The sequence below is a fragment of the Saccopteryx leptura genome, chromosome 2 (genome assembly GCF_036850995.1).
Source record: "Saccopteryx leptura isolate mSacLep1 chromosome 2, mSacLep1_pri_phased_curated, whole genome shotgun sequence".
Taxonomy (NCBI): Eukaryota; Metazoa; Chordata; class Mammalia; order Chiroptera; family Emballonuridae; genus Saccopteryx; species Saccopteryx leptura.
Genome location: NC_089504.1, coordinates 287,967,875 through 287,993,096, shown reverse-complemented (window position 1 = coordinate 287,993,096; position 25,222 = coordinate 287,967,875). Strand labels below are relative to the sequence as shown.

Below are 25,222 nucleotides of genomic sequence, written 5' to 3'. Positions count from 1 at the left end.
CATTTTTAGAGAGGAGAGAGAGAGAGAGACAGAGAGAGGAGAGAGAGAAAGAGACAGAGAGAAAGAAGGGGGGAGGAGCTGGAAGCATCAACTCCCATATGTGCCTTGACTAGGCAAGCCCAGGGTTTTGAACTGGCGACCTCAGCATTTCCAGGTCGATGCTTTATCCACTGCGCCACTACAGGTCAGGCAGAAGCATCAATTCTTCATTGCAGCTCCTTAATTGTTCATGGATTGCTTTCTCATATGTGCCTTGACCACGGGGCTATAGCAGAGCGAGTGACCCCTTGCTTAAACCAGCAACCTTGGGCTTCAAGCCAGTGACCTTTGGGTTCAAATCAGCAACCACGGGGTCATGTCTATGATCCCACTCTCAAGCTGGTGATCCTGTGCTCAAGCCTGCAACCTCGGGGTTTTGAAACTGGTACCTCAGCATCCCAGGCCAATGCTCTATTCACTTCACTACTGCCTGGTCAGGCAATTCTTTTCTTTTTAATTTTATTTAGAAAATAAGTTTAATGGGGTGACATTGATCAATAAGAGTACATAGGTTTTAGGTAAACATTTCTATAGCATTTGAACTGTTGACTATGTCATGTATCCATCATCCAAACATTAGTTGATTCTTGTATGTGCCCTGATTTGGGATGGAACCCGCAACCTTAGCATAGTAGGATGACGCTCTAACCAACTGAGCTATCTGGCTAGGGACAGAAGTCCAAATATTTAATAATAATAAAAAAAAGACACCAGAACCTGGGCAGCATCTCTCTTTACTCCTTTAAGCAACGCTTCCTCTTAAGCTGGGGAAGATATCTGGATAGGGAGACCAGGAGGAGACGGTCCCTTTTTCATCCTCTCTTCCCTGAAGCTGGTTTAGGGACCTTGCGGGCTTCCGGGAACGTAGGTCCTCAAAGTGGCCGCCAGAGGGTGCACAACCTGGAAGCCGGACGGAAAACTGCAGGAATCTGGAGGGTGGTGGGAACCGACTGTCCTGTCTGGGTCATAACCTTGGGTACTTCCTCCAAAGCTTGGTTCCTACTGCCTGACTCCCAGTTCTCCTAACCTCAGTGCCTCCGCCCCTAGACTCAGCCACCCCCGGGTGGGGAAATTGCCTCCACCAAGGGGGCGTGGTGGGGTGGAAAGCGGGGGAGAAGAGAGCACGGGGAGTGGAATACAGCGATTCAAGCACCTAGAAACCGGGAGAGCCAGACGGAGAAGCTGATGGACAACCCAATACATAGACATTCCTGGCTGCATTCAAGGAGAGGGTGTAATACAACGAGATGAGCCGGGAGAGGAGAGAAGACGAAGGCCTGGAGAGCTGCGAGTAGAGTTAAGGGAATGAGAGTCGAGTTAAGGGAAGACTGGGGCTGAGGAAAATTCTCGTTGTCTACTGCTTCCCCGGCTCTCATGCTCCTCTCCGAAAGAGACACTTTTTTAGCTGAGAGGACAGCTTTCTCCAGTTCCCTTTCTTCCATATAAAACAAATCTCAGAATTGTTTCGCCTCTTGATTGATTCATTGATGCTTTGGAGGAGGGATGAAGACGGCAGTGGGTGGGGCGGGGACCCGGCCTGGTATTGCTGGGCCTCCTAAGAGTTAAGACCCTCCCCCTGCCCCGCACAAAGATGGCGGCTCTAACCTCCCCTCCCTCTCCCCAAAACCCGCTCCTGCCCCCCGCCCGCTCCCGCCACCTCCGTCACTTCCGCCCTGCAGTGGCCCAAACTGACAAAGTAGCGGGCCGAGGCCCCGGGAGGAGCGGGGCTGCAGCTGGGGGGCGGGAGCCCGTGGGGAGCCGAGCCGAGCGCCCCCCGCCCCAGCCCCCGGCATGGGCAGGACGTGGCCGCCGGGGCGGGCGCCGAGCGCAGAGCGCTGAGGTGAGGCCAGGCGAGGCGGGGCAGCCCGGGAGCGCGGAGCGGAGGGCAGGGGCAGATGCGGCTGCGGACACGGACTCGGGGCTGGAGGGGTCGGCGGGGTGAGAGGACCGGACAGGGAGTCGGGAGCCAGTGAGATGGAGGAGAGGGTGACTGGAGAGAAGAGGGTGCAGGGTGCCTAAGGACGGGAGATTGGAAGGCTGTCTGCAGGACAGGAGGATGGGGTATTGAGGGGCGCGTGGAGACCAGGACAAGGGGCGAAGGAGTGCCAAGGAGAAGCTAATGAAGCAGCAGAGAGGATAGCTGCCCTAGGAGTAACGGGGAACCCAGGGTTTGGGTGCCTGGAGAAAGGAGTTGGAGACTGGTAGGTTTTGTCTCTGTGCATGAGGAAAAGCAAGGGAGAGGTGGGAGCTCTGGGAGCTCAAACTAGGGAGTGAGTCCTGGGTTCTGTCCTAGGGATGGAAGGTGGCTAGCGGTGGTGTTGGTGGCAAGTGAGCTGGGGTCTTGGATTCCATTTCCTGCTGTTTTCCTGACCTGCCCACAAATATCCCTGCTGGCCTCTTCTGAAAGAAAGGGGTCAGTCTTCCCAGGTTTGGGCTGGAAGGGAGCATGGGCCAGGCTTAGAGGAGGAGCTGGTTTCCTCCATGGAGCATTGCCTTCTTCCCAGAGCTGGCTATTTTTATCCTAAATCTGGCTGCAGAGGAGGCTGGGCTCGGGCAGGGTGAGGGAGCAGGGCGACGTGGCTAATGGCCCTGAGACACTATGTGAGACTGGGAAGGAGAAGTGAGAGGTGTCCCTGTTTCTCTTCCTAGTACAGCCCCTGCCAAGCCAGCTTTCAGTCTCCCTAGGGTTCTGGAGGTAAAACAACTTTCCTGGTCGATGTCCAGACTCCTGACTCCTAAAAGAGAGTGCAGCTCCTTCATTAACTCTTTGGTAGGACTAAAACCCAGATCTGTGATCCAGCCTGGCTATGGGACTTGTGACGCCCACTTTTGCATCCTGTCTTTTGACCTCTCCCATCACACCCCACCCTTCAGTGATTCACACTCTAGACTGGGTGGAGACCCTGGCTGAGGGCCCTGGGGGAAGGGCTTGGCATCTCTAAAATGTGGATGAGGTGTTTTTTGTTTTTTGTTTTTTTTTTCCCCAAGTGAGGGGAGGGGAGATAGTGAGACAGAAGACTGCAGAGGCCTAACTGGGATTCATCCACCCACCCCCATCTGGGGCCATGCTCACAACTGACCTGTTTTTTTAGCTCCTGAGGTAGAAGCTCCTAGATTCTAGGACAGGGGTTGGGAACCTATGGCTCGCAAGCCAGATGTAGCTCTTTTGATGGCTGCATCTGGCTCGCAGACAAATCTTTAATAAAAATAACGTTAAAAATAGAAAACATTCTCATGTATTACAATCCATTCATTTCCTACCGCTCCTGTTCATCACTGCGGGTGGCTGGAGCCAATCACAGCTGTCCTCTGGGACAACACCAAATTTTTATTGGATAATGCCCAACGTACACAGGTTGTTGTATGGCTCTCACGGAATTACATTTTAAAATATGTGGCATTCATGGCTCGCTCAGCCAAAAAGTTTCCCAACCCCTGTTCTAGGACCTAGAAGACATTATCAGTGCCTGGGGCCATCACGCTGGAATCCATTGAACCAGGGCTGCAGGAGGGGGAGAGAGAAGGAGGAGGGGTAGAGAAGCAGATACAGTAGTTGCTTCTCCTGTGTGCCCTGACTGGGAATCGAACCTGGGACATCCAAATGCTGGGCCACTGAGCCAACTGGCCGAGGATGGATGAGGTTTTTTTTTTTTCTGAGCCAGGCAGCCTTGGCTGCCAGGGTTGGGGAAGATCAGGGAGGAAAAGACTTCTGGCTTTCTGTATTGCCTGATCTAGAGTTCAGGAAGGGAGTCAGAGTTTGTGAAGAGAGGGCTGGTGTGGGTGACAGAGCAATGGCCAGAGTCTATAATTATAGAGGTTGGACAGACAGGCAATTAGTATCTCTTGGGGCTGACAGGCTGGCGGGGTGTGCCCAGTAGGCTGGAGACAGGGTAACTGAGGAGGAGGAAGGCTTTCCACCCAGACAAAGAAAGGGGAGGTGACAAGAGAACCCAGGACCTGGCTGGTAGTTTCCTTTGGGCCAGACTGGGGAGTAGGGGTGAGGCTCTGTGACACTGTCTTATAAGCCAGAACTTCTACCTTTTTAGAGGAAAGGAAGGGCATGGGAAGATAAAAGGAAGCAGAAGGTCCATCTAACTGATGCTCCCTCAGCCTGCACCTAGTGCCATACTGAGTGGACTAGGCTTGGGGTGGGAGAGAGACAGGGACAACTCCCCACGGGGTTGGGAAGATCCCTTTGCTTGTCCAGAAAGGTGCTGACCCAGACTTAGAGGAAGTGGTTTGGGGATTGTGTGCAGGAAGTGAAGACCATGCTTCTAATGTGAGCTCCCCTGGAGGAAGTGATAATAGAAGCCCCAGTGATGGGGCGGGAGGGTAATTAGAGAGTTATAAACTTTTTGAGAAGGGTGGAACCTGCCCACCCTGTTTCCTGATGCTCTGCCAGGTGTTTCCTGGCTGGTGTTCCCTCAACCCCAACCCTTTGGTGGAAATTCTGCTTTCCAGTAAACACAGGCACCACTCATTGCCACTAGGAGGGCACATGGGGGCATCCATTGTCCCTGGAATGGGTACCTTGAGGGCTGTGTGCCTCCGGTAATATCTTGCCTCCTCTCTCTGCCCCTTTTCTTTCCCTGTAGGTTTTGGTTTTTGTAAACTGTCAGGCCTCCCCTTGTTATCCAAGGCAAAGGCTTGGGGGAGGTGGTGGGGAAGTCTCCTTTCTCAGGGTCCCATCAGGGTAGTAAGAGTCAGATGTTGGTGGGGAGTTGGTGGGGCACTAGTGGGTAAGGCTAAGAATGGAGAGGCAAGGTCAGAACTGGGCAAGAGAACCTTCAGGAAGAATCTGAAGAGTGGAATAAAGGGTTACCCTCAGGTTCTTGACCTCATGTACATGTCACCTTCCTGCAGGGTCTCCCATGGGATTGCTGGGACCTTGCTGGGTGAGATGGCACTGTGTGCAAAAAAGCGTCCCCCAGGTAAGACAGGCAGGAGTTGGGGAGTCCTGGGGACTATCAAGATTGGGTGTTACGGTTCAGGGAGCAAAGGGGAGATGGACAACTGGTGATGAGTCTGAAGGAGGGTAGATTGGGACTCCTACCCACCCTGGGGGGAGCCTAGGAAACTGATTTCTCCCCCTTGATCCCTAAGCTGGGTTCTCTGGGACGGTGCCCTTTATCTCTAAACACATGGACTCATCTTGGGGGCACCTGGAGCTCCTATTTGGTCTGGAGAGCCTGGGGAGCTGTGTTCCCGTCTTCTCCCCTCCGTCCTCACACCTGGTTTCCCTCCTCTCTTCCCTCCTTTTTCATCCACCCGGGTCCTAGTTTTCCCGTGGGCGGGGTGGAGGTGGGACGAAAGCGTCCGAGGACTAAGCTGGTAGTCCCCTCACCCACATTGGCGGCTCGGGGAGGCGGGGCTGGGCGCGGGCTTTCGCCTACGCAGCGTTGGCAGGCAGCGGCCCTGCAGTGGGGAGCAGGCGGGGGGCGGAGCCCCGGCTGTACGCTAGATCCGGACCACTCAGCTCGCGGGTGTCTGCAGGGGCATCTTGGGCAGGCACGGCGCAGCTGAGCGCGTGTCCCCGGGTGCGGGAGGCCGAGAGAATGGCTGGGGCTGCAGGTGGGGCGAACGCCCGACAGCTTGGGCTCCCCTCTGAGCGGCTGCAGCTCCTGCACCTCCCGGGGGGGCCGCCCCACCGGCACCGCTGAGCCCAAGAACCGACCGACATCCAGGCCGCCCTCCCCCACTTAAACCGGGATCATGACGGTCCCCAAGGAGAAGCCAGAGAAGTGGGCCCGGGCCGGGGCGCCCCTGTCCTGGAGCCGAAAGAAGCCCTCTTGGGGGACAGGTAACGGGAGGCAGTGCGACTGGCAGCTCTCCCGAGCCTATAATTTTCCCTCCCCGACCCTCACATTTGCTTGTCCTTAGTCTCCCTCAGCCTTCCCTAGTCCTCTCCTTTCCAGACCCAGGGGTTCTGGCACCAAAGAGTCCAGTTTCTAACTCTCCTTTTGAATGGTCTTTGGTGGTGACTTCGCAGAGGTCTCAGCCGTAGGGTCCCCTCTGGCGACGTTTCTGGGAGTAAAGTGATGATACAGGGACAGAGTGTTCTGTGTAGTCAGAAGATGTTGTGGTCTGAGGTTTTGTTACTGCAGTGTGCTCTGCTGGGGTCTTGGGAGGGGGTGAGGGAAGGAGTCTGGAGTGCTGCCTTTGGTTCCAGGACAGGTTTAAGGCATCGCATTTACTGCCGAACCAGGATACCCACTTTCTCCACCCTGTGGTAATCGTGACCCTGGGAGATGTGCTGGAGAACCCTTCATAAGACACCCCATGTTCTATTCCTGAACTTAGTGTCTGCAGTTCTAGATCTGTGGAGGTTCAGGGTAGGTGTAAGTCATTTGTCACTCAGTTAGTGACAATTGTATTATTTAGGGGAAATATGTGCAGCTGGCACAAGATAGGTTACAGTTAGGGAGCAACTGTTTCAAGTACAAGTACATTCTGTTCCTCTCTCCTTCATGTCTGTCTTAGTCTGCATGACCCATATCCCTGATCCCCCTTCTACTTGAAGATGAGCTTTAAAATAAGGTGATGTCATTGTGGGCCAGTCAGAAGCTGCTGCTGGTGACATGTGACAGGCAGAGGCTCCTGTAGGGAGGACTGCACGTGGGGCTGGGATACTGCCGCAGAGCAGTTCCAGGGCACTGTGACCCTCCTCTGTCCTGCCACCGACCCCACCCCCCAGGTCAGGGGAGGACTGACATAGCAATGGCTAGGTCTGCAGGGGTCCCCAGGGGAAGCAAGCTTTGTGTCTCCAGTGGCTTTGCGTCTCCAGGGGATTCCCAAGACCATTAACGCCTAAGGCTTTAATTAAAGGGATGGTGAGAGGAACTGAGTGCCCCCAGTGGAAGACCTTGACAGTTGTTGGTGAGGAAAGGAGAAGGCATCTTGTCTTGTGAATGTAATGCCTACAGAGCCCAGCAGTCAGGCTAGTGGTGAAAGGTGGGCTATAGGGAAGAACTTAGTGACACCTCAGCTGTGGCGCTGATTCCTTGAAACAATATACTGTGGAAAGAACCAAGGGCCCACAGTGGGGTGGGCCTGACAAGTTGTTGGGCCAGACCTCAGTTTGCTTCTCCTGACTGCAGCATCATTCTGTTGCAGAAGAAGAAAGGAGGGCCCGGGCCAATGACCGAGAATACAACGAGAAATTCCAGTATGCGGTGAGTGGCTCTAGACCACCAGTTGAAACTCCCCTCTTGAGCTGGAAAGGGGAGAGGTGTAGGAACATCCTAAGTTGGAGCTGACTGGGAGAATGCTTGGGGGCGGGAAAGGCAGCTTCCTCACCATTCTCCATCTGCTACTGTGCTGAATTTTTCATGACTTCACCTGTCAGTGAAGCGACTACGTTGACCCCATGAGACTGTTCTTTTTTGCTCTTTTCCCCTCCCACACTTGTGGCTGCTGGCTTTTGGGGGCTGAGGTTTGGGACAGTGTAGATGGAAGAGGCAGCCTCAGTCTGGTTCTGGGTTGGAGGCTGCCTCATTGTCTTCTCTCCCACCACCATAGAGTAACTGCATCAAGACCTCCAAGTACAATATTCTTACCTTCCTGCCTGTCAACTTGTTTGAGCAGTTTCAGGAAGTTGCCAATACCTACTTCCTGTTCCTTCTCATTCTGCAGGTAAGTGACCTGTGGGAGACCCTTTGCAACTCACAAAGCCAAGTATAATCAAGGAGGAGAAAGCTGGAGGGGAAAGAAGGCATAGGATGGAGCCTCAGAGGCATGCCTTCTCTTTCCTCTTTTTAAGTTGATCCCACAGATCTCGTCCCTGTCCTGGTTCACCACCATCGTGCCTTTGGTTCTTGTCCTCACCATCACAGCTGTTAAAGATGCTACTGATGACTATGTGAGTTGTTTTCATTGCCATCCCTTACCTGGTCCAGCTAGATTCATTATATCTTGTACAAGAGCGGGGGGGTGGGGCAGGGAGAGAGTAGATCTGGAAACAGTTATATACAGGTGGTACCCAGCATGCTTTACATTCTACTGATCATCTAAAGCCCTTGGAGCAGGAAAAGATGTCTTATCATTCTTAGTTTCTGTCTTTTCAGTTTCGTCACAAGAGTGATAACCAGGTGAATAACCGTCAGTCTCAGGTGCTGATAAATGGAATGTGAGTGCCTTTTGGAGACTGAGGGCCTTGGGAGGAAAGGGGTTTCCTGGGAACCTCTCTAGCCACTGACAGCCTCCTCTCTGTCTTCTCATTGCCTTAGCCTCCAGCAGGAGCAGTGGATGAATGTCTGTGTTGGTGACATCATCAAGCTAGAAAATAACCAGTTTGTGGCGGTAAGGAACCAGATGCCCCTCTAGGTCTGTAGTGCGCTTCCTTTTCTTTGGCAGAAAGGATCAGCCTTTCCTGACTTATTGCTGCCTCTTAAAAACACCCTTGGAAAGAAACTTTCTTGAATGGGAAGCTTCTGTGTCATACATTAGGATTGAGGCTGGCTCCTTTCTCACCATTCATATGCTTGGGACTAAGCAAGCCACGAATGCTTGCTGGAAGAAGGGATCATCAGAGAGTACATTGGGGGTGGAGGATTTGGTCTTTGGGCTTCTCATTAGGTTTTCTCTCTAGGCGGATCTCCTCCTCCTTTCCAGCAGTGAGCCTCATGGGCTGTGTTACATAGAGACAGCAGAACTTGATGGGTGAGTCGCATACTCAGTGTCACACCTCTTTCTGCCTCCTTATGCATAAAAGACTTGTTTTTGAAAGAGGGTCTCAGGTTGGGGTTATGTAACTTTTAGAAAACTTTGGGTAAGCAAGGCTTGGGATGTATAGAAGTATTACCCACCCAGTAATGCATGGGGTGGTAATGCCCCGTGGTCAGGTGCTCCCAGGTAGAATCGAGAGGAAGGGAAGGGAGCCAGGACTCAGGGACACTGTCCTTCCAGAGAGACCAACATGAAAGTGCGTCAGGCGATTCCAGTCACCTCGGAATTGGGAGATATCAGTAAGCTTGCCAAGTTTGATGGTGAGTAATTTTGGAGAAATAGCTCTCAGAAGGAGGAGGAGGTGGTTGGGTTTTAAGGTTTAAATTGAACTTTCAGCCTGACCTGTGGTGGTGCAGTGGATAAAGCTTTAACCTGGACTGCTGGAGGCACTGGTTTGAAACCCCAGGCTTGCTGGTCAAGGCACATATGTATGAGAAGCAACTATGAGGTTTCCTGCTTCTCCTTCCACCCCAACCCCCCTTTCTTTCTTTCTCTCTCTCTTCTCTAAAATCAGTAATCTTGAAAAAAAAAAGTTATAAAACATTTTTTTTTTTTTTTTTTTTGTATTTTTCTGAAGCTGGAAACGGGGAGAGACAGTCAGACAGATTCCCGCATGCGCCCGACCGGGATCCACCCGGCACGCCCACCAGGGGCGATGCTCTGCCCACCAGGGGGCGATGCTCTGCCGCCTGGGGCAGAGGCCAAGGAGCCATCCCCAGCGCCCGGGCCATCCTTGCTCCAATGGAGCCTTGGCTGCGGGAGGGGAAGAGAGATACAGAGAGGAAGGAGGGGGGGGGGGGTGGAGAAGCAAATGGGCACTTCTCCTATGTGCCCTGGCCGGGAATCCAACCCGGGTCCTCCGCTCGCCAGGCCGACGTTCTACCGCTGAGCCAACCGGCCAGGGCCTATAAAACATTTTTAAAAACAAATAAATACATTGCACTTTCTCCTTTGGCTTCTTGTTGCTGTGCTTATGCAGCTCCCTAGGTTCTTTCGGGGGTGTTGATGGTAGTGTCAGGAATGCCAGGTGGCTACCACTTATATTTGAATTGATGGTCATTTCAAGAGATCTTCGTGGGTGGTAACTCCCTTCTTGCTGTGTATACTGAGAAAATTTCAGCTTATTATTATTTTTTCTTGTTCAGTTCAGAATAGTGATACACACTCCTTTTAATATGACAAACTGCAGCATGTATAGGAAAAGCTCTCCTGTCTTCCAGTCCTACCCTTTTTAGGTAGCCAGGTTAACTGGCAGTTGTGTGTGTTTTCTTTTTTTTTTAAGATTTTATTTGATTTTAGAGAGGAGAGAGAGAAAAGCAGAGTGGGGGAGCGGGAGTGGGGAGCATTAATTCATAGTTGTTTCCCATATGTGCCTTGACTGGGCAAACTTGGGGTTTTCAAACCAGCAGCCTCAGTGTTCCAGGTTGACGCTGTATTTACTGCGCCACCGCAGGGCAGGGGGCATGTGTTACGTGTTTTCATCTACACTTTTTTCTGTTTGTACAAACATAAAGCAATGGGATCATACTGTAAATCTCTGCAACCTCCCTTTCTTTACTTATTAAAGTTGTCATCATTACCCTGTCACATTACTGTATAAAAGAAATTGACCTCATCTTTTTTTTTTTTTTTTTAATTTTCCATTGATTTGAGAGAGAGAAGCATCCACTCGTTGTTTCACCTAGTTGTGTGCTCATTGATTGCTTCTGGTACATGCCCTGACTAGGGGTTGAACCCATGACCTCTGCGCACCTGGTCCATGCTTTATCCATTGAGCCACCCAGCCAGGGCATACCTCATTTATTTTAATAGCTGCATATTGGCTCTGGCCAGATAGCTCAGTTGGTTAGAGCATCTTCCTGAAATGCAGAGGTTGATGGTTCAATCCCCGAGCAGGGCATATACAGAAACAGATGTTCTGTCTCTCTCCTGCTCTTCCTTTCTCTCTCTAAAATCAATAAAAATTCACATTAAAAAAAAAGTTAGCTGCATATTGTTTCATAGAATTTATTTATAATAATTTATTCAACTATTCCCTAACCATTCAGTGGTTTCCAGTCTTTTACTATTCAAATAATGCTTCAATAAAAATTGTGACCTGTGCTTATATTTCTCTAGACTAGAGTCCCCAAAGTGAGATTACTAGGTCCAAGGGTATGTGTATTTTTTTTTGCTTTTTTGTTTGTTTATTTGTGTGTTCTTAGTATCATAGTTCATATTGCCTTATTCCTTTCCTATCAGCTCACAGTCCTGCTAGCAGTGTTTGGATGGGCCCAGGTCCTAACCCCCTCTCCCTTAGCTGCTTTTTCTATTTTGTTGTCTCAGGGTCCAGCTGTAGACTGCACCTTGAGAAGTGGCATTCTTGTCTTCCATTCAGGTGAAGTGATCTGCGAACCTCCCAACAACAAGCTGGACAAATTCAGTGGAACGCTCTACTGGAAGGAGAGCAAGTTTCCCCTGAGCAACCAGAACATGCTGCTGCGAGGCTGCGTGCTGCGAAACACCGAGTGGTGCTTCGGGCTGGTCATCTTTGCAGGTGAGCCTCCGAGCGTCCAAAGAGCGAAGGGTAAGAGCTAGCTCCCCAGCCCTTCCTCAGGGATGTAGGAGGAGGCTGACTGGACTGGCATCATGTGTGAGGTAAAAACCCTCCAGCCCTGAATGCAAGCCTCCTGTCGGGCCTGTGTCTCTTCCATCCTGATGTCCTGTAGTCTGGGGACCGGGGTAGAAGCCCAGAGGCATTTTCCTTATTTGGCTTTCCTGTCCTTCCTTTGCAGGTCCTGACACTAAGCTGATGCAGAACAGCGGCAGGACAAAATTCAAGAGAACAAGTATTGATCGCCTAATGAATACACTGGTGCTCTGGGTAAGGCTTCCCACTTATGGTTCTCTGTGCTGTTTCTCCCTGAGTGGTTCCCTTTGCTCCCATCTCTCCTCCCTGAGCAGGAGCCATGCTTCAGGTTTTAGCTTTAAAGCCACTGGCAGGTCAGCCACTCAAAGGCAGTATTTATTTCAGGCTCCTTTTAGACTCGGAAGATATCATTTCAGAAACCTTTGGGCCTGACCTGTGGTGGCACAGTGGATAAAGTGTTGACCTGGATGGAACACTGAGGTTGCCGGTTTGAAACCTCGGCCTTGTCTGGTCAAGGCACAGATAGGAGTTGATGCTTCCTGCTCTTCCCCCCCTTCTCTCTCTCTCACTCTCTGTCTCTTTCTCTCTTCTCTCTAAAATGAATAAGGTCTTAAAAAAAATTTAAAAAACCCAAAAAACCTTTGGAACGTGTGTGAATCAACAACTTAAAGCTGAAACAAGTCTTCCCTTCTCTGGATTCCAGTTATGATGATGACTTAGTATAGCATGTGACCTTCTGTTTGCTTTTGCCTGGGACAAGGAGGCCTTCATGGGGATGGAGAAGGAATTAAAGGAAAAATTTCCATTTGGAAGATGGAGAGCAGAGTCTAACATGGACTTTTCCCCTGACTTCTAAGAGGGAAGGATCCCAAAGGAAAAGTTTCTGTTTAAGTTTTTGGCAATTCCTGAATCCTTCTCTTGTTTGGCTAGAAATTTGAGCTCCTTGTCAGGTTTTTCTCCTCCTCTCTCCTCCCCATTTTGTGCCCCCACTGCCTGCCCCCCATATGTCAGTGTGTGAAGGCTGGGACCAGCCTCTGGTGAGACAGTTTCCACCCTGGCCTTGAAGGTCTTGTAGAAACCCGACCTGAGAGGGTGGCTAGGTCCATCAGGCAGAGGCTTGCATCGCCCCCTGGTGGCCCTTGGGCACCAGGATGGCCCCTGTTTTGTTTCAAAGCATCAAGAGTGGAGGCAGCTTGGCAAATAGATGGTTGAAATTAGATAGTAGTCTCAATTTTTTTCTTTTAACCTCCAAAAAATTTTAAACTCCAAGCTTTATAAGGTTTTTGGCTGTCAAGAAACCTACATTTATGGAAACACAATTTGTTTCCTGGTTAAAATAAGTAGGGGGGCAGTCTGTATTAGATCATGAACATGGTAGAACTTTGGCATTGTTGTTGGCTTATGGAGGCTTAGGTCCAGTAAATGGGTGGTTTCCGGTAAGCTCTGGTTTGTTGAAAGCAGCTTTCCCCCACTTTTACCATCTTTGAGACCTTGTAAGGGCTCTTGGATGTCAGATGGGAGCTACGTAGCTATCTAAGCTTCCTCATCGTACAGATGGGAAAAATGTTCAGAGAGAAAGCCACGTGATGGTCGGTGGCAGACCAGATCCTGTCACCAGTTTTGGGTGCTTCCTGTGTGTCACCATTTTAAAGATGCCTGAGCTTTTGAGGGTTCAGGTATGAGTGATGACCGTCAGCGATGCAGTTGGTTCTGAGGGCTTCCTAAGTGGTTTCTCATTCCTCTCCAGATTTTTGGATTCCTGGTCTGCATGGGGGTGATCCTGGCCATTGGCAATGCCATTTGGGAGTACAAGGTCGGGACACGCTTCCAGGTCTACCTGCCCTGGGATGAGGCGGTAGACAGTGCCTTTTTCTCTGGCTTCCTCTCCTTCTGGTCCTACATCATCATCCTCAACACCGTCGTGCCCATATCACTCTATGTCAGGTAGGTGCTTTCTGTGCCCGGGGTCTCTCCAGGGAGCTTGGCTCACTTCTCTTGTTTTATGAAGGTGAAATCCTTGAGAAGGAATGTAGCATCCTCCTCTTCCTGTGCTGTGAACATCTTCTATTATCTGTTTATCTGTGTGTGCAGAGCTGACTCCACCAGTCTCCTGGCACTTCGGATTGTATAGAATAAAAACTGTTGCTTTATTTGGCACGTGTTTGTTGCATGCCGACTTTGTGCAAAGAGGCATGTTAAGTGTGTGGCATGTAAAAAGATGTTTTAGGAGTCTCCTTCCCTCTAGGTGCTTCAGGGTAGTAGAGGAAGAAGGATCTAAACACGTTATAAAAGAAAATGGGCACAAGTGTTGTAGAAGTCATTGTACCTGCAGTCTTATGTGTACAGCAAGGGGACGCAGAGATGTGGATTACGGTCTGTGCCTTCAGAAGCAGCAGAGTGGTGTGTGGGGGATACAGTATAAGACACCGAGAGACCCTGTGGGAGGCACCAAGTACCATGAGAGGTGGAAGTACATTGCTTCCATAGAGTTAATCAGGGAGGACATCTCTGAAGAAGTGGCTGTTGAACTGGGCTTGAGTGGTGGCTGGGAGGGATGAAAGAGCTAGAAACACAGACTTGGAAATGGGAACCTAGGAATGGTCACAGAGCAGTTTGGCTGTGGGGTAGAGAGCTGGAACGTAAGTTTGTTCCTATTGTGGAGGTCTTGAGTCTTTGCCTCTGGCCTTTGTACTTAGTAAACCATTAAATGATTCTTTTAAAAAAAAGTCTAAAGAATACTTCAGGAAGTGTTGACAGGCAGTGGTGTGCATAAACAGGATCTAGGAGACATCTGGGATGCTTGAGGTAAAGAGATGTTAATGGGCTGGACAGATGAGAAGGATCGGTAAGAGTGGGATGCAAGAGGAGGGAGTAGCTGAAGAGAGATTTTCTTTTGTGCTTAGTGCCTTGCATTTGAGATGAGTGAATGTACGTTTCTAAGGAAATGTTTTATGGAGTCTGAGAACTCTTCCCCTGTGCTATTTTTTATGTTGTTGTTCATATAACATACCTGATTTCGCAGAGAGTCCTCAAACCCACCCTCTAGCCCCCTAGTCCTAGTGCTGCTGGCAGTGGTAGGAGATAAGAGTTCCTGTGCTGAGGGCTTTCCTAGAACATTAAGAGGACGCTCAGGTTTGTGCCTTCCTAGTCACACGACCTCAGGTAACTTCTCAGTCACTGGAGGCCTCAGGTTTCTCATGTGAAATTGGAATGCCTGCTTCACCTTTATAGGGATGTCTTCATGTAAGATACTAGATTGGAAAACAGTTTAAAAATTATGTGACTCTACAAATGTTGGGTAGTAGCATGTCCATCATTATCATCGTAACTCTGATTCTTCAGTATTATTTAAATGTTTTCTTGGGGCATCCTAATTTATTATATTCCAACCATGAGCTTTGCTGTTCATGTTTTTCCAAGCCCATGATAGCTGCCTAAGAAAGTTTTCTTTCTAAGTTTCATCAAGTTAACAGTGTGTGTGTTTGGGGGAGATGGGAGTGGGGGTTGGTGCTTGATCAGCTGAGGGGAGAAAAGGCCATGAAGATATTTCCAGCCAGCTTTTTAAAAAAAATTAAAAATTTTTTTTTTACAGAGACAGAGAGAGAGTCAGAGAGGGGGTAGACAGGGACAGACAGACAGGAACGGAGAGATGAGAAGCATCAATCATTAGTTTTTCGTTGCGCATTGCGACACCTTAGTTGTTCATTGATTGCTTTCTCATGTGTGCCTTGACCGCGGGCCTTCAGCAGACCCAGTAACCCCTTGCTCGAGCCAGCGACCTTGGGCTTTTGCTCAAACCAGATGAGCCCACACTCAAGCTGGTGACCTCGGGGTCTCGAACGTGGGTCCTTAGCATCCCAGTCTAGCCAGCTTATTTTTGCCTGGAACTGGAACCTGATAGCAGCCTCTGGTCAGAAGCAGGGTTCCAGATGTGGCCCCAGTGCTTGGCTGTACTGGACCTAAACACAGGGCACTTTCTGAAACTCTTTGACAGTTTCCCAAAGGAAACACCTAGCAAAGAAGAGGGTGTGAACAGATCTTGGGATGTTGAAAGCACCATGCCATTGTGAATTGGCATTATTTGTCAGGTTTTGAGGCCCTGCTTCCTTCTGGAGTTAGCTTCTCGATTGGCCTCGTGTTCTTTCTGAAAGCCTGAGTCGGGCTGTGGAGCCCTGAGCCAGGGGGAAGGAGTGTGTCAGCTGTGTTGGGCATTAGGGGTGGGCTGAGCCTTCTTGGCTTCCCCTCCCACTGTGGCCCCTGGTGAGCTGGCACCTGTCGTGCTGTGCCATGAGCAGCGACCTCATTATTTTTCTCTCTTTTTTTCTCTCCCTTCCCTCTCGCATTTTCTCTTGTTTTCTCTGCATGGTTTCTGTGTTATTAGTCCTGAGGTAAGAACGGGTCGAGTGCCTTGTCTCCAGCCCCCCTTCCTTCTCTCTCTGTGATGTCTGTCCCCGCTGCCCAGACCCTTTGCACCTTTTTATCTGGAGAGCATCAGAGGGTCGGGGTTGGGGAGTTCCTTTGCCGGCTGTATGTGGCTGGCTCCACCTTCAGGCTGTCCTTGCCCCTTCCCCACCCAGGTTCCTGTGCCCAGGTGTCACTCTGTTCTTGTTTCTCCCTAGCTGGAGGACCTGCAGCGAAAGCCCCAGTGGGTGGGGCCCCTCTTTCCCTTCCCGCCTGGCCTTACCTCCTGTCCCCTGTGCAGTGTGGAGGTCATTCGCCTGGGCCACAGCTACTTCATCAACTGGGACAAGAAGATGTTCTGCATGAAGAAGCGGACGCCCGCAGAGGCCCGCACCACCACCCTGAATGAGGAGCTGGGCCAGGTGGAGTACATCTTCTCCGACAAGACGGGCACCCTCACCCAGAACATCATGGTCTTCAACAAGTGCTCCATCAACGGCCACAGCTATGGTAGGCGGTGCTACTGGGGACGGGGGCTTGCATTTCACCGGGAAGGAGAGTGGTCCTGGGGCTCCCACAGTTGTCTTGACATTTGGGGTTTTACTTCTTTCCTACTGGGGTCTGTGGGTACTTGGAAAGGTCCGCTCCGCTCTGTGCCCCATGTCAGGGAGCAGACACTGGCAGTGCGACCCTCTCCTCTGCTGACACTCTGACCCTGGTCTCAGCTCCAGGCAGTGGGGGAGTCCTTGGCTGTTTGAACTGAAGCCCGAGCCGCTGGCCTCTGGGCGTCCCGGCCAGGTTGGATCTTGGCTGCCTCGGTGGAGTGCTAGACTCACCCTGTGTTGCTGTCCAGGGGCCTGTGAGTCTCTGGAATGTGACTATGGTCTTTCTAGTGTGGTCCTTCGGCAGGGACTTGGGGCTGAGGTGCTGGGATGGCTTGGGGCAGGGTGTGTGGTGTCTGACTTTTATGCAGAAGAAGCCTTTTTATAACTGCTTTCTGTACTAACCCAGGCCTTATAACCTACGTGTGAGGCCTTGTCTGTTGTGTAGGCCTAAAGGGTGAAAGGTACCCCAGACGGCCTGGGAGCCCTCGGGGGAGGGATATAAAATAGGAGCTTCCCAGGGAGGCGAGCAGCTGGGTGGGTCTCAGGGATGGGGATGGGGAGCAGTGGGTGCCATGACTTTTATTCCTGGGGTGCCTGTTGCCACCTGTTCCTTGAGTCAACAGTGTGAATCTGTGTGATGTTTGCTCAATAATTAGTGTTGTGGGTTTCAGATACCTCCGGGGGTTCTGTGCTGGAGGTTTCTCCCCTTGCTCTGAGGGAATTCTCGCTCTGATGTTGCTTCTCTCCTGGCTGTGTGTAGGTGACGTGTTCGATGTCCTGGGACACAAAGCTGAACTGGGAGAGGTAAGGTCTAGCCTCCGTAGTTACACTGTATACCAGTTAAACATAGGGTGCCTGACCAGTAACGGTTGGTAGAGTTAAGAGTGATGTGTTATTGGTCAGGAGATGGAAGCTGCTTGGGGAAATGAGTATTTTAAGGAGGAATTGGTAGCAGTGGGAATTTTGATGTCCACAGTGGACAGGATCTTGGGCTCTCCAACTGTGACTTGAAAGGTCAGAGAACAACAGGGGGGGGACAGTCCCTTCCACGGGACACCACCTGACAACCCACTGTTTCTTAATTGCCCTTTTACTTGTCACAGAGGCCTGAACCCGTTGACTTCTCCTTCAATCCTCTGGCTGACAAGAAGTTCTTATTCTGGGACCCTACCCTCTTGGAGGCTGTCAAGATGGGGGACCCCCACACGCATGAGTTCTTCCGCCTCCTCTCCTTGTGTCACACTGTCATGTCAGAGGAAAAGAATGAAGGTGAGCCGCAGAGCTGGCTGGTGCTCTCCCCACCTGACTCGTACCTTCGAGCTTGGGGTACTTGCTCTGCACGGCGGCAAGACTGGGGATTCATGGGTGGGACACGTGGCCAAGAGGGTGGCCACATATACCACACATGTTCTCCCTCCCCTCCCAGGAGAGCTGTACTACAAAGCCCAGTCCCCGGATGAGGGGGCCCTGGTCACTGCAGCCAGGAACTTTGGTTTCGTATTCCGCTCTCGTACCCCTAAGACCATCACTGTCCACGAGATGGGCACAGCCATCACCTACCAGCTGCTGGCCATTCTGGACTTCAACAATATCCGGAAGCGGATGTCGGTTATAGGTGAGGCCAAGACCAGGTGCTGGAGGATTTGGGACAGCACACAGGTCTCAGATGGCTGAGGTGTGCAGGGTGATTCTTGTTGATATGTTGAGGTTAGCATCTTCTTCTGCCTGAATTTTTCTGGAACTTTCTCCTCTGGCACACTCAGTGCGAAATCCAGAGGGCAAGATCCGACTCTACTGCAAAGGGGCTGACACTATCCTGCTGGACAGACTCCACCACTCCAGCCAAGAGCTGCTCAATGCCACCACTGACCACCTGAATGTAGGTGTGAGGAGAGGAGGAACCTTGTGGTTCTGCTACTCTCAGTGCTGTGGGAGGGGGTAAGGGGTGACTCTCTTGACTCTACCTCCAGGAATATGCGGGGGAAGGGCTGAGGACCCTGGTTCTGGCCTACAAGGATCTGGATGAAGAGTATTATGAGGAATGGGCTGATAGACGACTCCAAGCCAGTCTGGCCCAGGACAGCCGGGAGGACAGGCTGGCCAGCGTTTATGAGGAGATTGAAAGTGACCTGATGGTATGGGCTACAGAATGGGCCAAGGGTGCACAAGGAAGGCTCGTGCCTGGGACCCTCATGCCAGGGACCCTTGTGGTATTTCAGCTGCTGGGTGCAACAGCCATTGAGGACAAGCTTCAGCAAGGAGTTCCAGAGACCATTGCCCTCCTGACACTGGCCAACATCAAGATTTGGGTGCTAACTGGAGACAAACAAGGTAAGAGTCCAGCAGGGCAGGGGAAACTGCATCTGGACAGCAGCCCCGTTGGGTTCTTGCGTGAGCCCTGGACATCAGGCCGGAGAGTGTGCTGACCTTGTCGGGGGCCTGCTTGTAGCTCCTGCATTCTCTCTTGGTAGAGACAGCTGTGAACATTGGCTATTCCTGCAAGATGTTGACGGATGACATGTCGGAGGTGTTCGTCGTCACTGGCCACACAGTCTTGGAAGTGCGGGAGGAGCTCAGGTAAATAGGCCCGAGGCTGGCAGGTGCTCTGCACGGTGACCTTGGGTCAGGCAGGGCTTCTTGGGCCCTGGTTGGGCTTGAATCCCTGCTCCGGTCCTGGGAGAGCACAGTTTCATTTTCCCTTCACAGGAAAGCCCGGGAGAAGATGATGGACCTGTCCCGCACCATAGGCAATGGCTTCACTTTCCATGAGAAACTTACTTCTTCCAAGCTCACTTCTGTCCTGGAAGCCGTCGCTGGGGAGTATGCCCTAGTCATCAATGGACACAGTCTGGTAAGTGTTGCCATCCTTACCTTGGGCAGTGTCTTTCCAGAGAGCACTTCTCTGTGTGGCTTTTATATCTTACCTTCTTCTCATTGCCTTCAACTTCTGAGGGGTTGTGGTCTTTACGGAGACTGGGTGGGGCTGGCTCCCAGGTCTCTCCTGGAGAAGACTGGGGCTCTCTCAGGGCTCTCTGTTGCAGGCCCATGCCTTAGAGGCAGACATGGAGCTGGAGTTTCTGGAAACGGCCTGTGCCTGCAAAGCTGTTATCTGCTGCCGGGTGACTCCCTTGCAGAAGGCACAAGTGGTGGAACTTGTTAAGAAGTACAAGAAGGCTGTGACACTTGCCATTGGGGATGGAGCCAATGATGTCAGCATGATCAAAAGTGAGTGTGGACTGTGTAGGTGTGTGGGCTGGGTGGGAGGGTAGAGAGGGGTTCGTGACGTCTTAAGACCAGCGGAGACTAATGGGGAAGGGAGCAGTACGTTGGTGGGATTCTGAAATGTGTGGCCATCTTTACTCTCTTGTCCTCTTTTGTCTCTGCAGCAGCCCACATTGGTGTGGGTATCAGTGGGCAAGAAGGGATCCAGGCTGTCCTGGCCTCCGATTACTCCTTCTCCCAGTTCAAGTTCCTGCAGCGCCTCCTGCTGGTGCATGGGCGCTGGTCCTACCTGCGCATGTGCAAATTCCTCTGTTATTTCTTCTACAAGAACTTTGCTTTCACCATGGTCCACTTCTGGTTTGGCTTCTTCTGTGGCTTCTCAGCCCAGGTACTGAGCTCATAGCCCACTCTGTTGGCTGTCTGTAAGTTCCTTCAGGGCAGAGGTTGCATCTGTTCTGTTCATTGCTTAGTACCTTAGGGCCTAGCTTTTGTCCAGTGTATGTTTTTAAAAAAATGCTTGTTGAAGGAGCAGAGAGGGAATTCCAGAAAACTCCTTGGGACTTCACATATACAACACTGCTGTCTTCCACCAGACAGGTAGCGAAGAAAGACTGCGTGTTCGCTCCTCTCTCACTCTCCATTTTCTTTCCAGACCGTCTATGACCAGTATTTCATCACTCTTTATAACATTGTATATACCTCCCTCCCAGTCCTGGCTATGGGGGTCTTCGATCAGGTATGGGGGAGTTTGATTATTAAGTGGGATGGGGGAGCAAGACACTGCTGTGAAGGAGTCACACTGATGGTGGTGGGCCTGGGAGACTTGTGCCACTGCCTGTGGAAAACTGAAGGGCAGTTTTTCCAGCTGGGCATGGTGTGGCTGGTGCTCCATCTTAGCCACAGCCGACCTGTAACTACCCTGGGTTGCTGAGCAAAGACTAGGGGCAGTTGGCTTGAGGTTGGATCTAGCTGCCAAAGAACTAAGAATGGAGAAGGCCTGAATCAAAATGGCAACTTCTGAGCCCTCTTATGTGACCTGGTCCTCCCCACACAGGACGTCCCCGAGCAGCGGAGCATGGAGTACCCTAAGCTGTATGAGCCAGGCCAGCTGAACCTCCTCTTCAACAAGCGGGAATTCTTCATTTGTATTGCCCAGGGCATCTACACCTCTGTTCTCATGTTCTTCATCCCCTATGGGGTGTTTGCTGAGGCCACCCGGGATGATGGCACTCAGCTGGCTGACTACCAGTCCTTTGCAGTCACTGTGGCTACTTCACTGGTCATTGTGGTCAGTGTGCAGGTATGAGGTAGTCCAAGAGCTGCCCTCACCTCTGGGAGGAGTTGGTTTCCTGTCTCTGGGGCTGTCCTGGGCACTACAGTTCCATTTCTGGGAAGAGGACAGGGTTTTGTCTTCTGTCTGAAACAGCTCCTGCTTTTTGCAGATTGGGCTGGATACAGGCTACTGGACGGCCATCAACCACTTCTTCATCTGGGGAAGCCTGGCTGTTTACTTTGCCATTCTCTTTGCCATGCACAGCAAGGGGCTCTTTGGCTTATTTCCCAATCAGTTCCGGTTTGTGGGTGAGTCTCTGTGGCTTCCTCTTGCATCACTGAGGAGTGACGCCTATTCTTGGACCAATAGGGTAGGTAGCCAGTCTGTGCTCCATGAGCATTATGCAGTACTTCTTATGTGCTGGATGTTCTGCAAGGTGCTGGGGCGATGGCTGGGTATATCTGACCCAGGTGCTGCTTCAGAGTGCTTCTATATCCATGAAAATGAAGAGTAGGCTGTATGAGGTCAGGGCCCAAGGGAGGTCAAGGAGTGGCAGCTGTCGTGGTCAGCAAAGTGACTGCGCTTGGCGTGGTCAGGGATAGTCCCACACAGGAGACTTCTGTCAGGACTGGGGAGTCACAGTCCAAGTCAGAGAGCTGAAAGTGTGAAAGGGCCCCTTGTTTGTAGGGAGTGGAGAGAGCTCTGTCCAGGATGGGTGGGAATACCCACTGAGAATCAGCGTGATAGAGGCTGGGAGCTGGGACATTGAGGGGTCAGAGGGCCAGGCTGTCGGGTCTGTGTCTTTTTTTTTTTTTTTTTTTGAGGAAAGAGTGGTGAACGGTGTGGAGGGATTACTGTAGAAAGAGGAATCTGGCAGTGATGGCTAGTGAGGACGCTGCTGTAGTGACGAGGGTGAGGCTGTCAGGCTGGTGCGAGGGTGGCTGTACCAGTGGCCAGAAGGACCTGTCCAGGAGGCATGAGGTGAACGATGTCTTTGCAGTTTTAGCATTTTCTTCAGATATTTTCATTTATTCACCCAGTGGGCATTCAGTCAGCTCCTGCTATAGGTCACCCACTATTCTGGACGCTGGGGACGCGGCAGTAAGCCAACCAGGCGAGATCCTTGTCCTCTTGGGTTTTGTATGTCAAAGAGAGAGACAAACAATTTACAAGTTAATAAATATGTCTGGAACTAATAATTCCTATAAAAACATCAAGTAGGGTGAAAAGGGATAAGAGTAGTTAGTAAAGACCTCTTGTGGACAGGTTATTGGCATAGAGAAATCTGAATAAAGGAACAGAATGATCCAGGGGAAAAAAACAGCGATTCAGAAGCCTTAGGTGGGGGCTTGCAAGGATGCCATAGGCAGTGGAGGAGTGCGCACACGTGTGTGTGTGTGTGTGTGTGTGTGTGTGTGTGTGTGTGTGTGTGTGTGTGTGTGTGTAGGAGAGGATAGGGCTAGGGCGGTGAGGTGGGGTGAAATGAAAATTGTTTCAGATCGTGTGAGCCCATTTAGGTCAGAGTAAGAACTTTAAATTTTAACCTAAATGTGATAGGAAGCCGTAGAGGGCTTTGAGCAGGGAAATGTCATAAATGTTTAAACATTTAAAAACATGTTTTTAAAGGATCAGTCTTACTGTTTTGTGGATTATAAAATGTAGAGGGAAAGGTGGCTAGCCTGACAGTGCATAGAATATCTACCTAGAACACTGGGTCCTTGGTTCAGAACCCCGAGGTCGCCTGAGGGTGGGCTTGTTGGCTTGAGAGCAGGGTCGTCAGCTTGAGCACAGGATCATTGACATGATCCCAAGGTCACTGGCTTGAGGCCAAGGTCGCTGGCTTGGGCAAGGGGTCACTAGCTCAGCTTGAGCCCCCTGGTCAAGGCACGTTGAGAAGCAATCAATGAACGACTAAAGTGAACCAAGTACAAGCTGATGCTTCTCATCTCTCTACTCTTAAAAAAAGGCTATCGCAGAATCCAGGTGACAACAACGGTGGCTTGCAGTACAGTGAAAAGTGATGGAATTCTGTAGGACTTTTAGAAATGGAGCCAACAGATTGGTTGAAAAGTCTGAAAGAGAGTGGTTAAGGTTGACGTTAGGGTTTTTAGTAGTAGCAGCTGAGTGGGGGTGGTATTTCTGGAGCTGGGAAAACAGCAGATTGGGGTGGAGGAAACAGTAGTTCACTTTTTGGCCATTTGAAACTGAGATGCCTGTTAGGTGATGTTTAGCAGAGATGTCAGATAGGCCATTAAAGAAACAGGCTGAGGTTTTGGAGTGAGTTTGGAGCTAGAGTCAAATTTGGAGACATTTGGGGAACAGAGAGGATCAGGGAGCCAGGATGACTTTGTTTGTGAGACTGGGAAAATAGGGCTGCCAGGCATAGAAATGGGGACCTGTCCATTTATGACTCCCAAGACCTCTGCTTTCTTTATATTCTCAGGTAATGCGCAGAACACCCTGGCCCAGCCTACGGTGTGGCTGACCATCGTGCTCACCACGGTCGTCTGCATCATGCCTGTGGTCGCTTTTCGATTCCTCAAGCTGAACCTGAAGCCTGATCTCTCTGACACGGTGAGAACCTGGGTGCGTCAGAAAGCCCTCTGGCTTAAACATGCAGCTGCAGTTTTGGGGCTTAGTGACGCTTATGTGTTGGTTGTGTTCCTTGAGACAGATCCCCCATGCTGTCCTATGTAGGGGGCTCTGGGTCCCTTCTTGGTGGTGGTGCCTGACCCTGCCACACTGCTGGCCCCCAGGTTCGCTACACCCAGCTGGTGAGGAAGAAGCAGAAGGCCCAGCACCGCTGCATGCGGCGGGTGGGCCGCACAGGATCCCGGCGCTCCGGCTACGCCTTCTCCCACCAGGAAGGCTTCGGGGAGCTCATCATGTCTGGGAAAAACATGCGGCTCAGCTCCCTGGCACTCTCCAGCTTCACTACCCGCTCCAGCTCCAGCTGGATTGAGAGCCTGCGCAGGAAGAAGAGTGACAGCGCCAGCAGCCCCAGTGGAGGGGCCGACAAGCCCCTCAAGGGATAAAGGCTGCGACCAGGATGCCCCGTGCCAGTGATCAGAGCACACAGGGCAGGCTGGCCACCGAGAGGACTGTGTCTGAGAACTGCAGGTCCTCCTTCCTCACCTCTGCCATCTACCCTGGGAGACTCTGTCCTGCTGGTCCCACCAGAACGTCTGGAACAGCCCAGCCAGGGGACCCTCCCACTAGCTGGGAGGGTAGAGGGCAGCCTTCCAGGGCAGAGTAGGGGCTGGGCCATCTGGAACCGGCCCCAGTCGGGGACCAGATGTGGAACCAAAAAGAGAAGAAAAAACTGTGAGATTGGGTCTTCCCCTGCCTTGCCTGGAGCCCACTGGGAGACTATAGTCTCTGTATTTTTTTACTCCCACTCCCCAGAGGGGCCCTAGAGCCCCTGTTCCTGAATTACACAAGAATGTATCATGCCGGGAAGCCAGAGACCTGTTGGGGGCCTCTCGGCCCCTCACATTGTGTATGTGTCTTCTTGATTTGTGTTTTTGTCCAATTTGGTTTTGTCTTTTTTATTTGGCAAGTGGAGGAGGCCTCTAAGTGACTTTTATGTTGTGGTTGGTGTCTTAACTCTCCCAGACGGGCGCACGCGGGTGCCCCAGCCGGACTGGATGTGGAGTGGTTGGCAGGAACCACAGTTTACGGTTGGCCCTCCGGTGGGTGGTGCTCTGAGGAACAGTGAGGCTGACCAGGGAGGGAGCGCCTACTGGCCAGAGGGTGCTGGGAGAGCATAAAGGAGGGTTTGCTTCTGTCTCCTTCCTCACCTTGAGAGTGAAGACCTATTCCCTCCCCCAGCACACATATATCTCAGCTCCTGGATTCTGTGAGTCCTGCTGGTATTGGGCTGGAACCCAGGAAAGTGGCCCTGTCATTTTCAGTGGCCAAAGCTGGGTATGAAGTTTAGTCCTAAAAAAAGTTTTAATTTTAAATTTAGACCCAAGTCCATTAGCAGAGCCCTAACTTTCCTCATCTTGCATTGTTTTGCACCTGTACCCCGGACCTGAGGTAGGCCTGGAAGGGGAAGCTGGCCTCTGCTGCTCCCTTCTGGCAAACAGGGGGCCCCACCCCTCTGGGCCCAGCGTCCGGCAGGGGGTGGGGGAGTCCATGTCCTGGGTGGTGGAGGTGCAGCTCAGTGCCTGGCTCGGTCTGGTCAGACCAGCTGGAGCCTCGGCACTTGACCTTCCTCTCCATTATCCACACCTAGGGAGCTCTTCCCCAAGTTTGTTGTTCCCAAGTCCATTGCTACCAAATTGGTCTTGGGAAGAATCCTTTCCTCGTCTTTGGTAGTGGAAG

At 51.4% G+C, this 25,222-nt stretch overlaps 1 protein-coding gene across 4 annotated transcripts; it reads left to right on the top strand.

Moving 5' to 3' along the window:
• Positions 1-1,725: 1,725 nt before the first annotated feature.
• Positions 1,726-24,827, top strand: ATP8B2 (ATPase phospholipid transporting 8B2). 4 transcript variants are annotated; one of them, XM_066362375.1, is made up of 29 exons: positions 1,726-1,879; positions 4,903-4,970; positions 5,533-5,839; positions 7,153-7,211; positions 7,558-7,671; positions 7,799-7,897; positions 8,103-8,164; positions 8,265-8,337; positions 8,627-8,697; positions 8,944-9,023; positions 11,141-11,299; positions 11,538-11,626; positions 13,140-13,336; positions 16,095-16,303; positions 17,159-17,202; positions 17,502-17,667; positions 17,825-18,013; positions 18,162-18,277; positions 18,369-18,533; positions 18,618-18,729; positions 18,870-18,975; positions 19,105-19,249; positions 19,440-19,623; positions 19,785-20,008; positions 20,273-20,356; positions 20,675-20,920; positions 21,063-21,201; positions 23,337-23,467; positions 23,650-24,827. In XM_066362375.1, exons 3-29 carry the CDS (start codon positions 5,752-5,754, stop codon positions 23,926-23,928), a joined length of 3,630 nt encoding a protein of 1,209 aa, XP_066218472.1. In that variant the 5' UTR covers positions 1,726-1,879; positions 4,903-4,970; positions 5,533-5,751; the 3' UTR covers positions 23,929-24,827. The 4 variants fall into 4 exon arrangements, with proteins under 4 accessions (XP_066218472.1, XP_066218471.1, XP_066218474.1 ...); XM_066362374.1 differs by having other exon boundaries at positions 19,425-19,623; XM_066362377.1 differs by lacking the exon at positions 5,533-5,839.
• Positions 24,828-25,222: the final 395 nt, after the last annotated feature.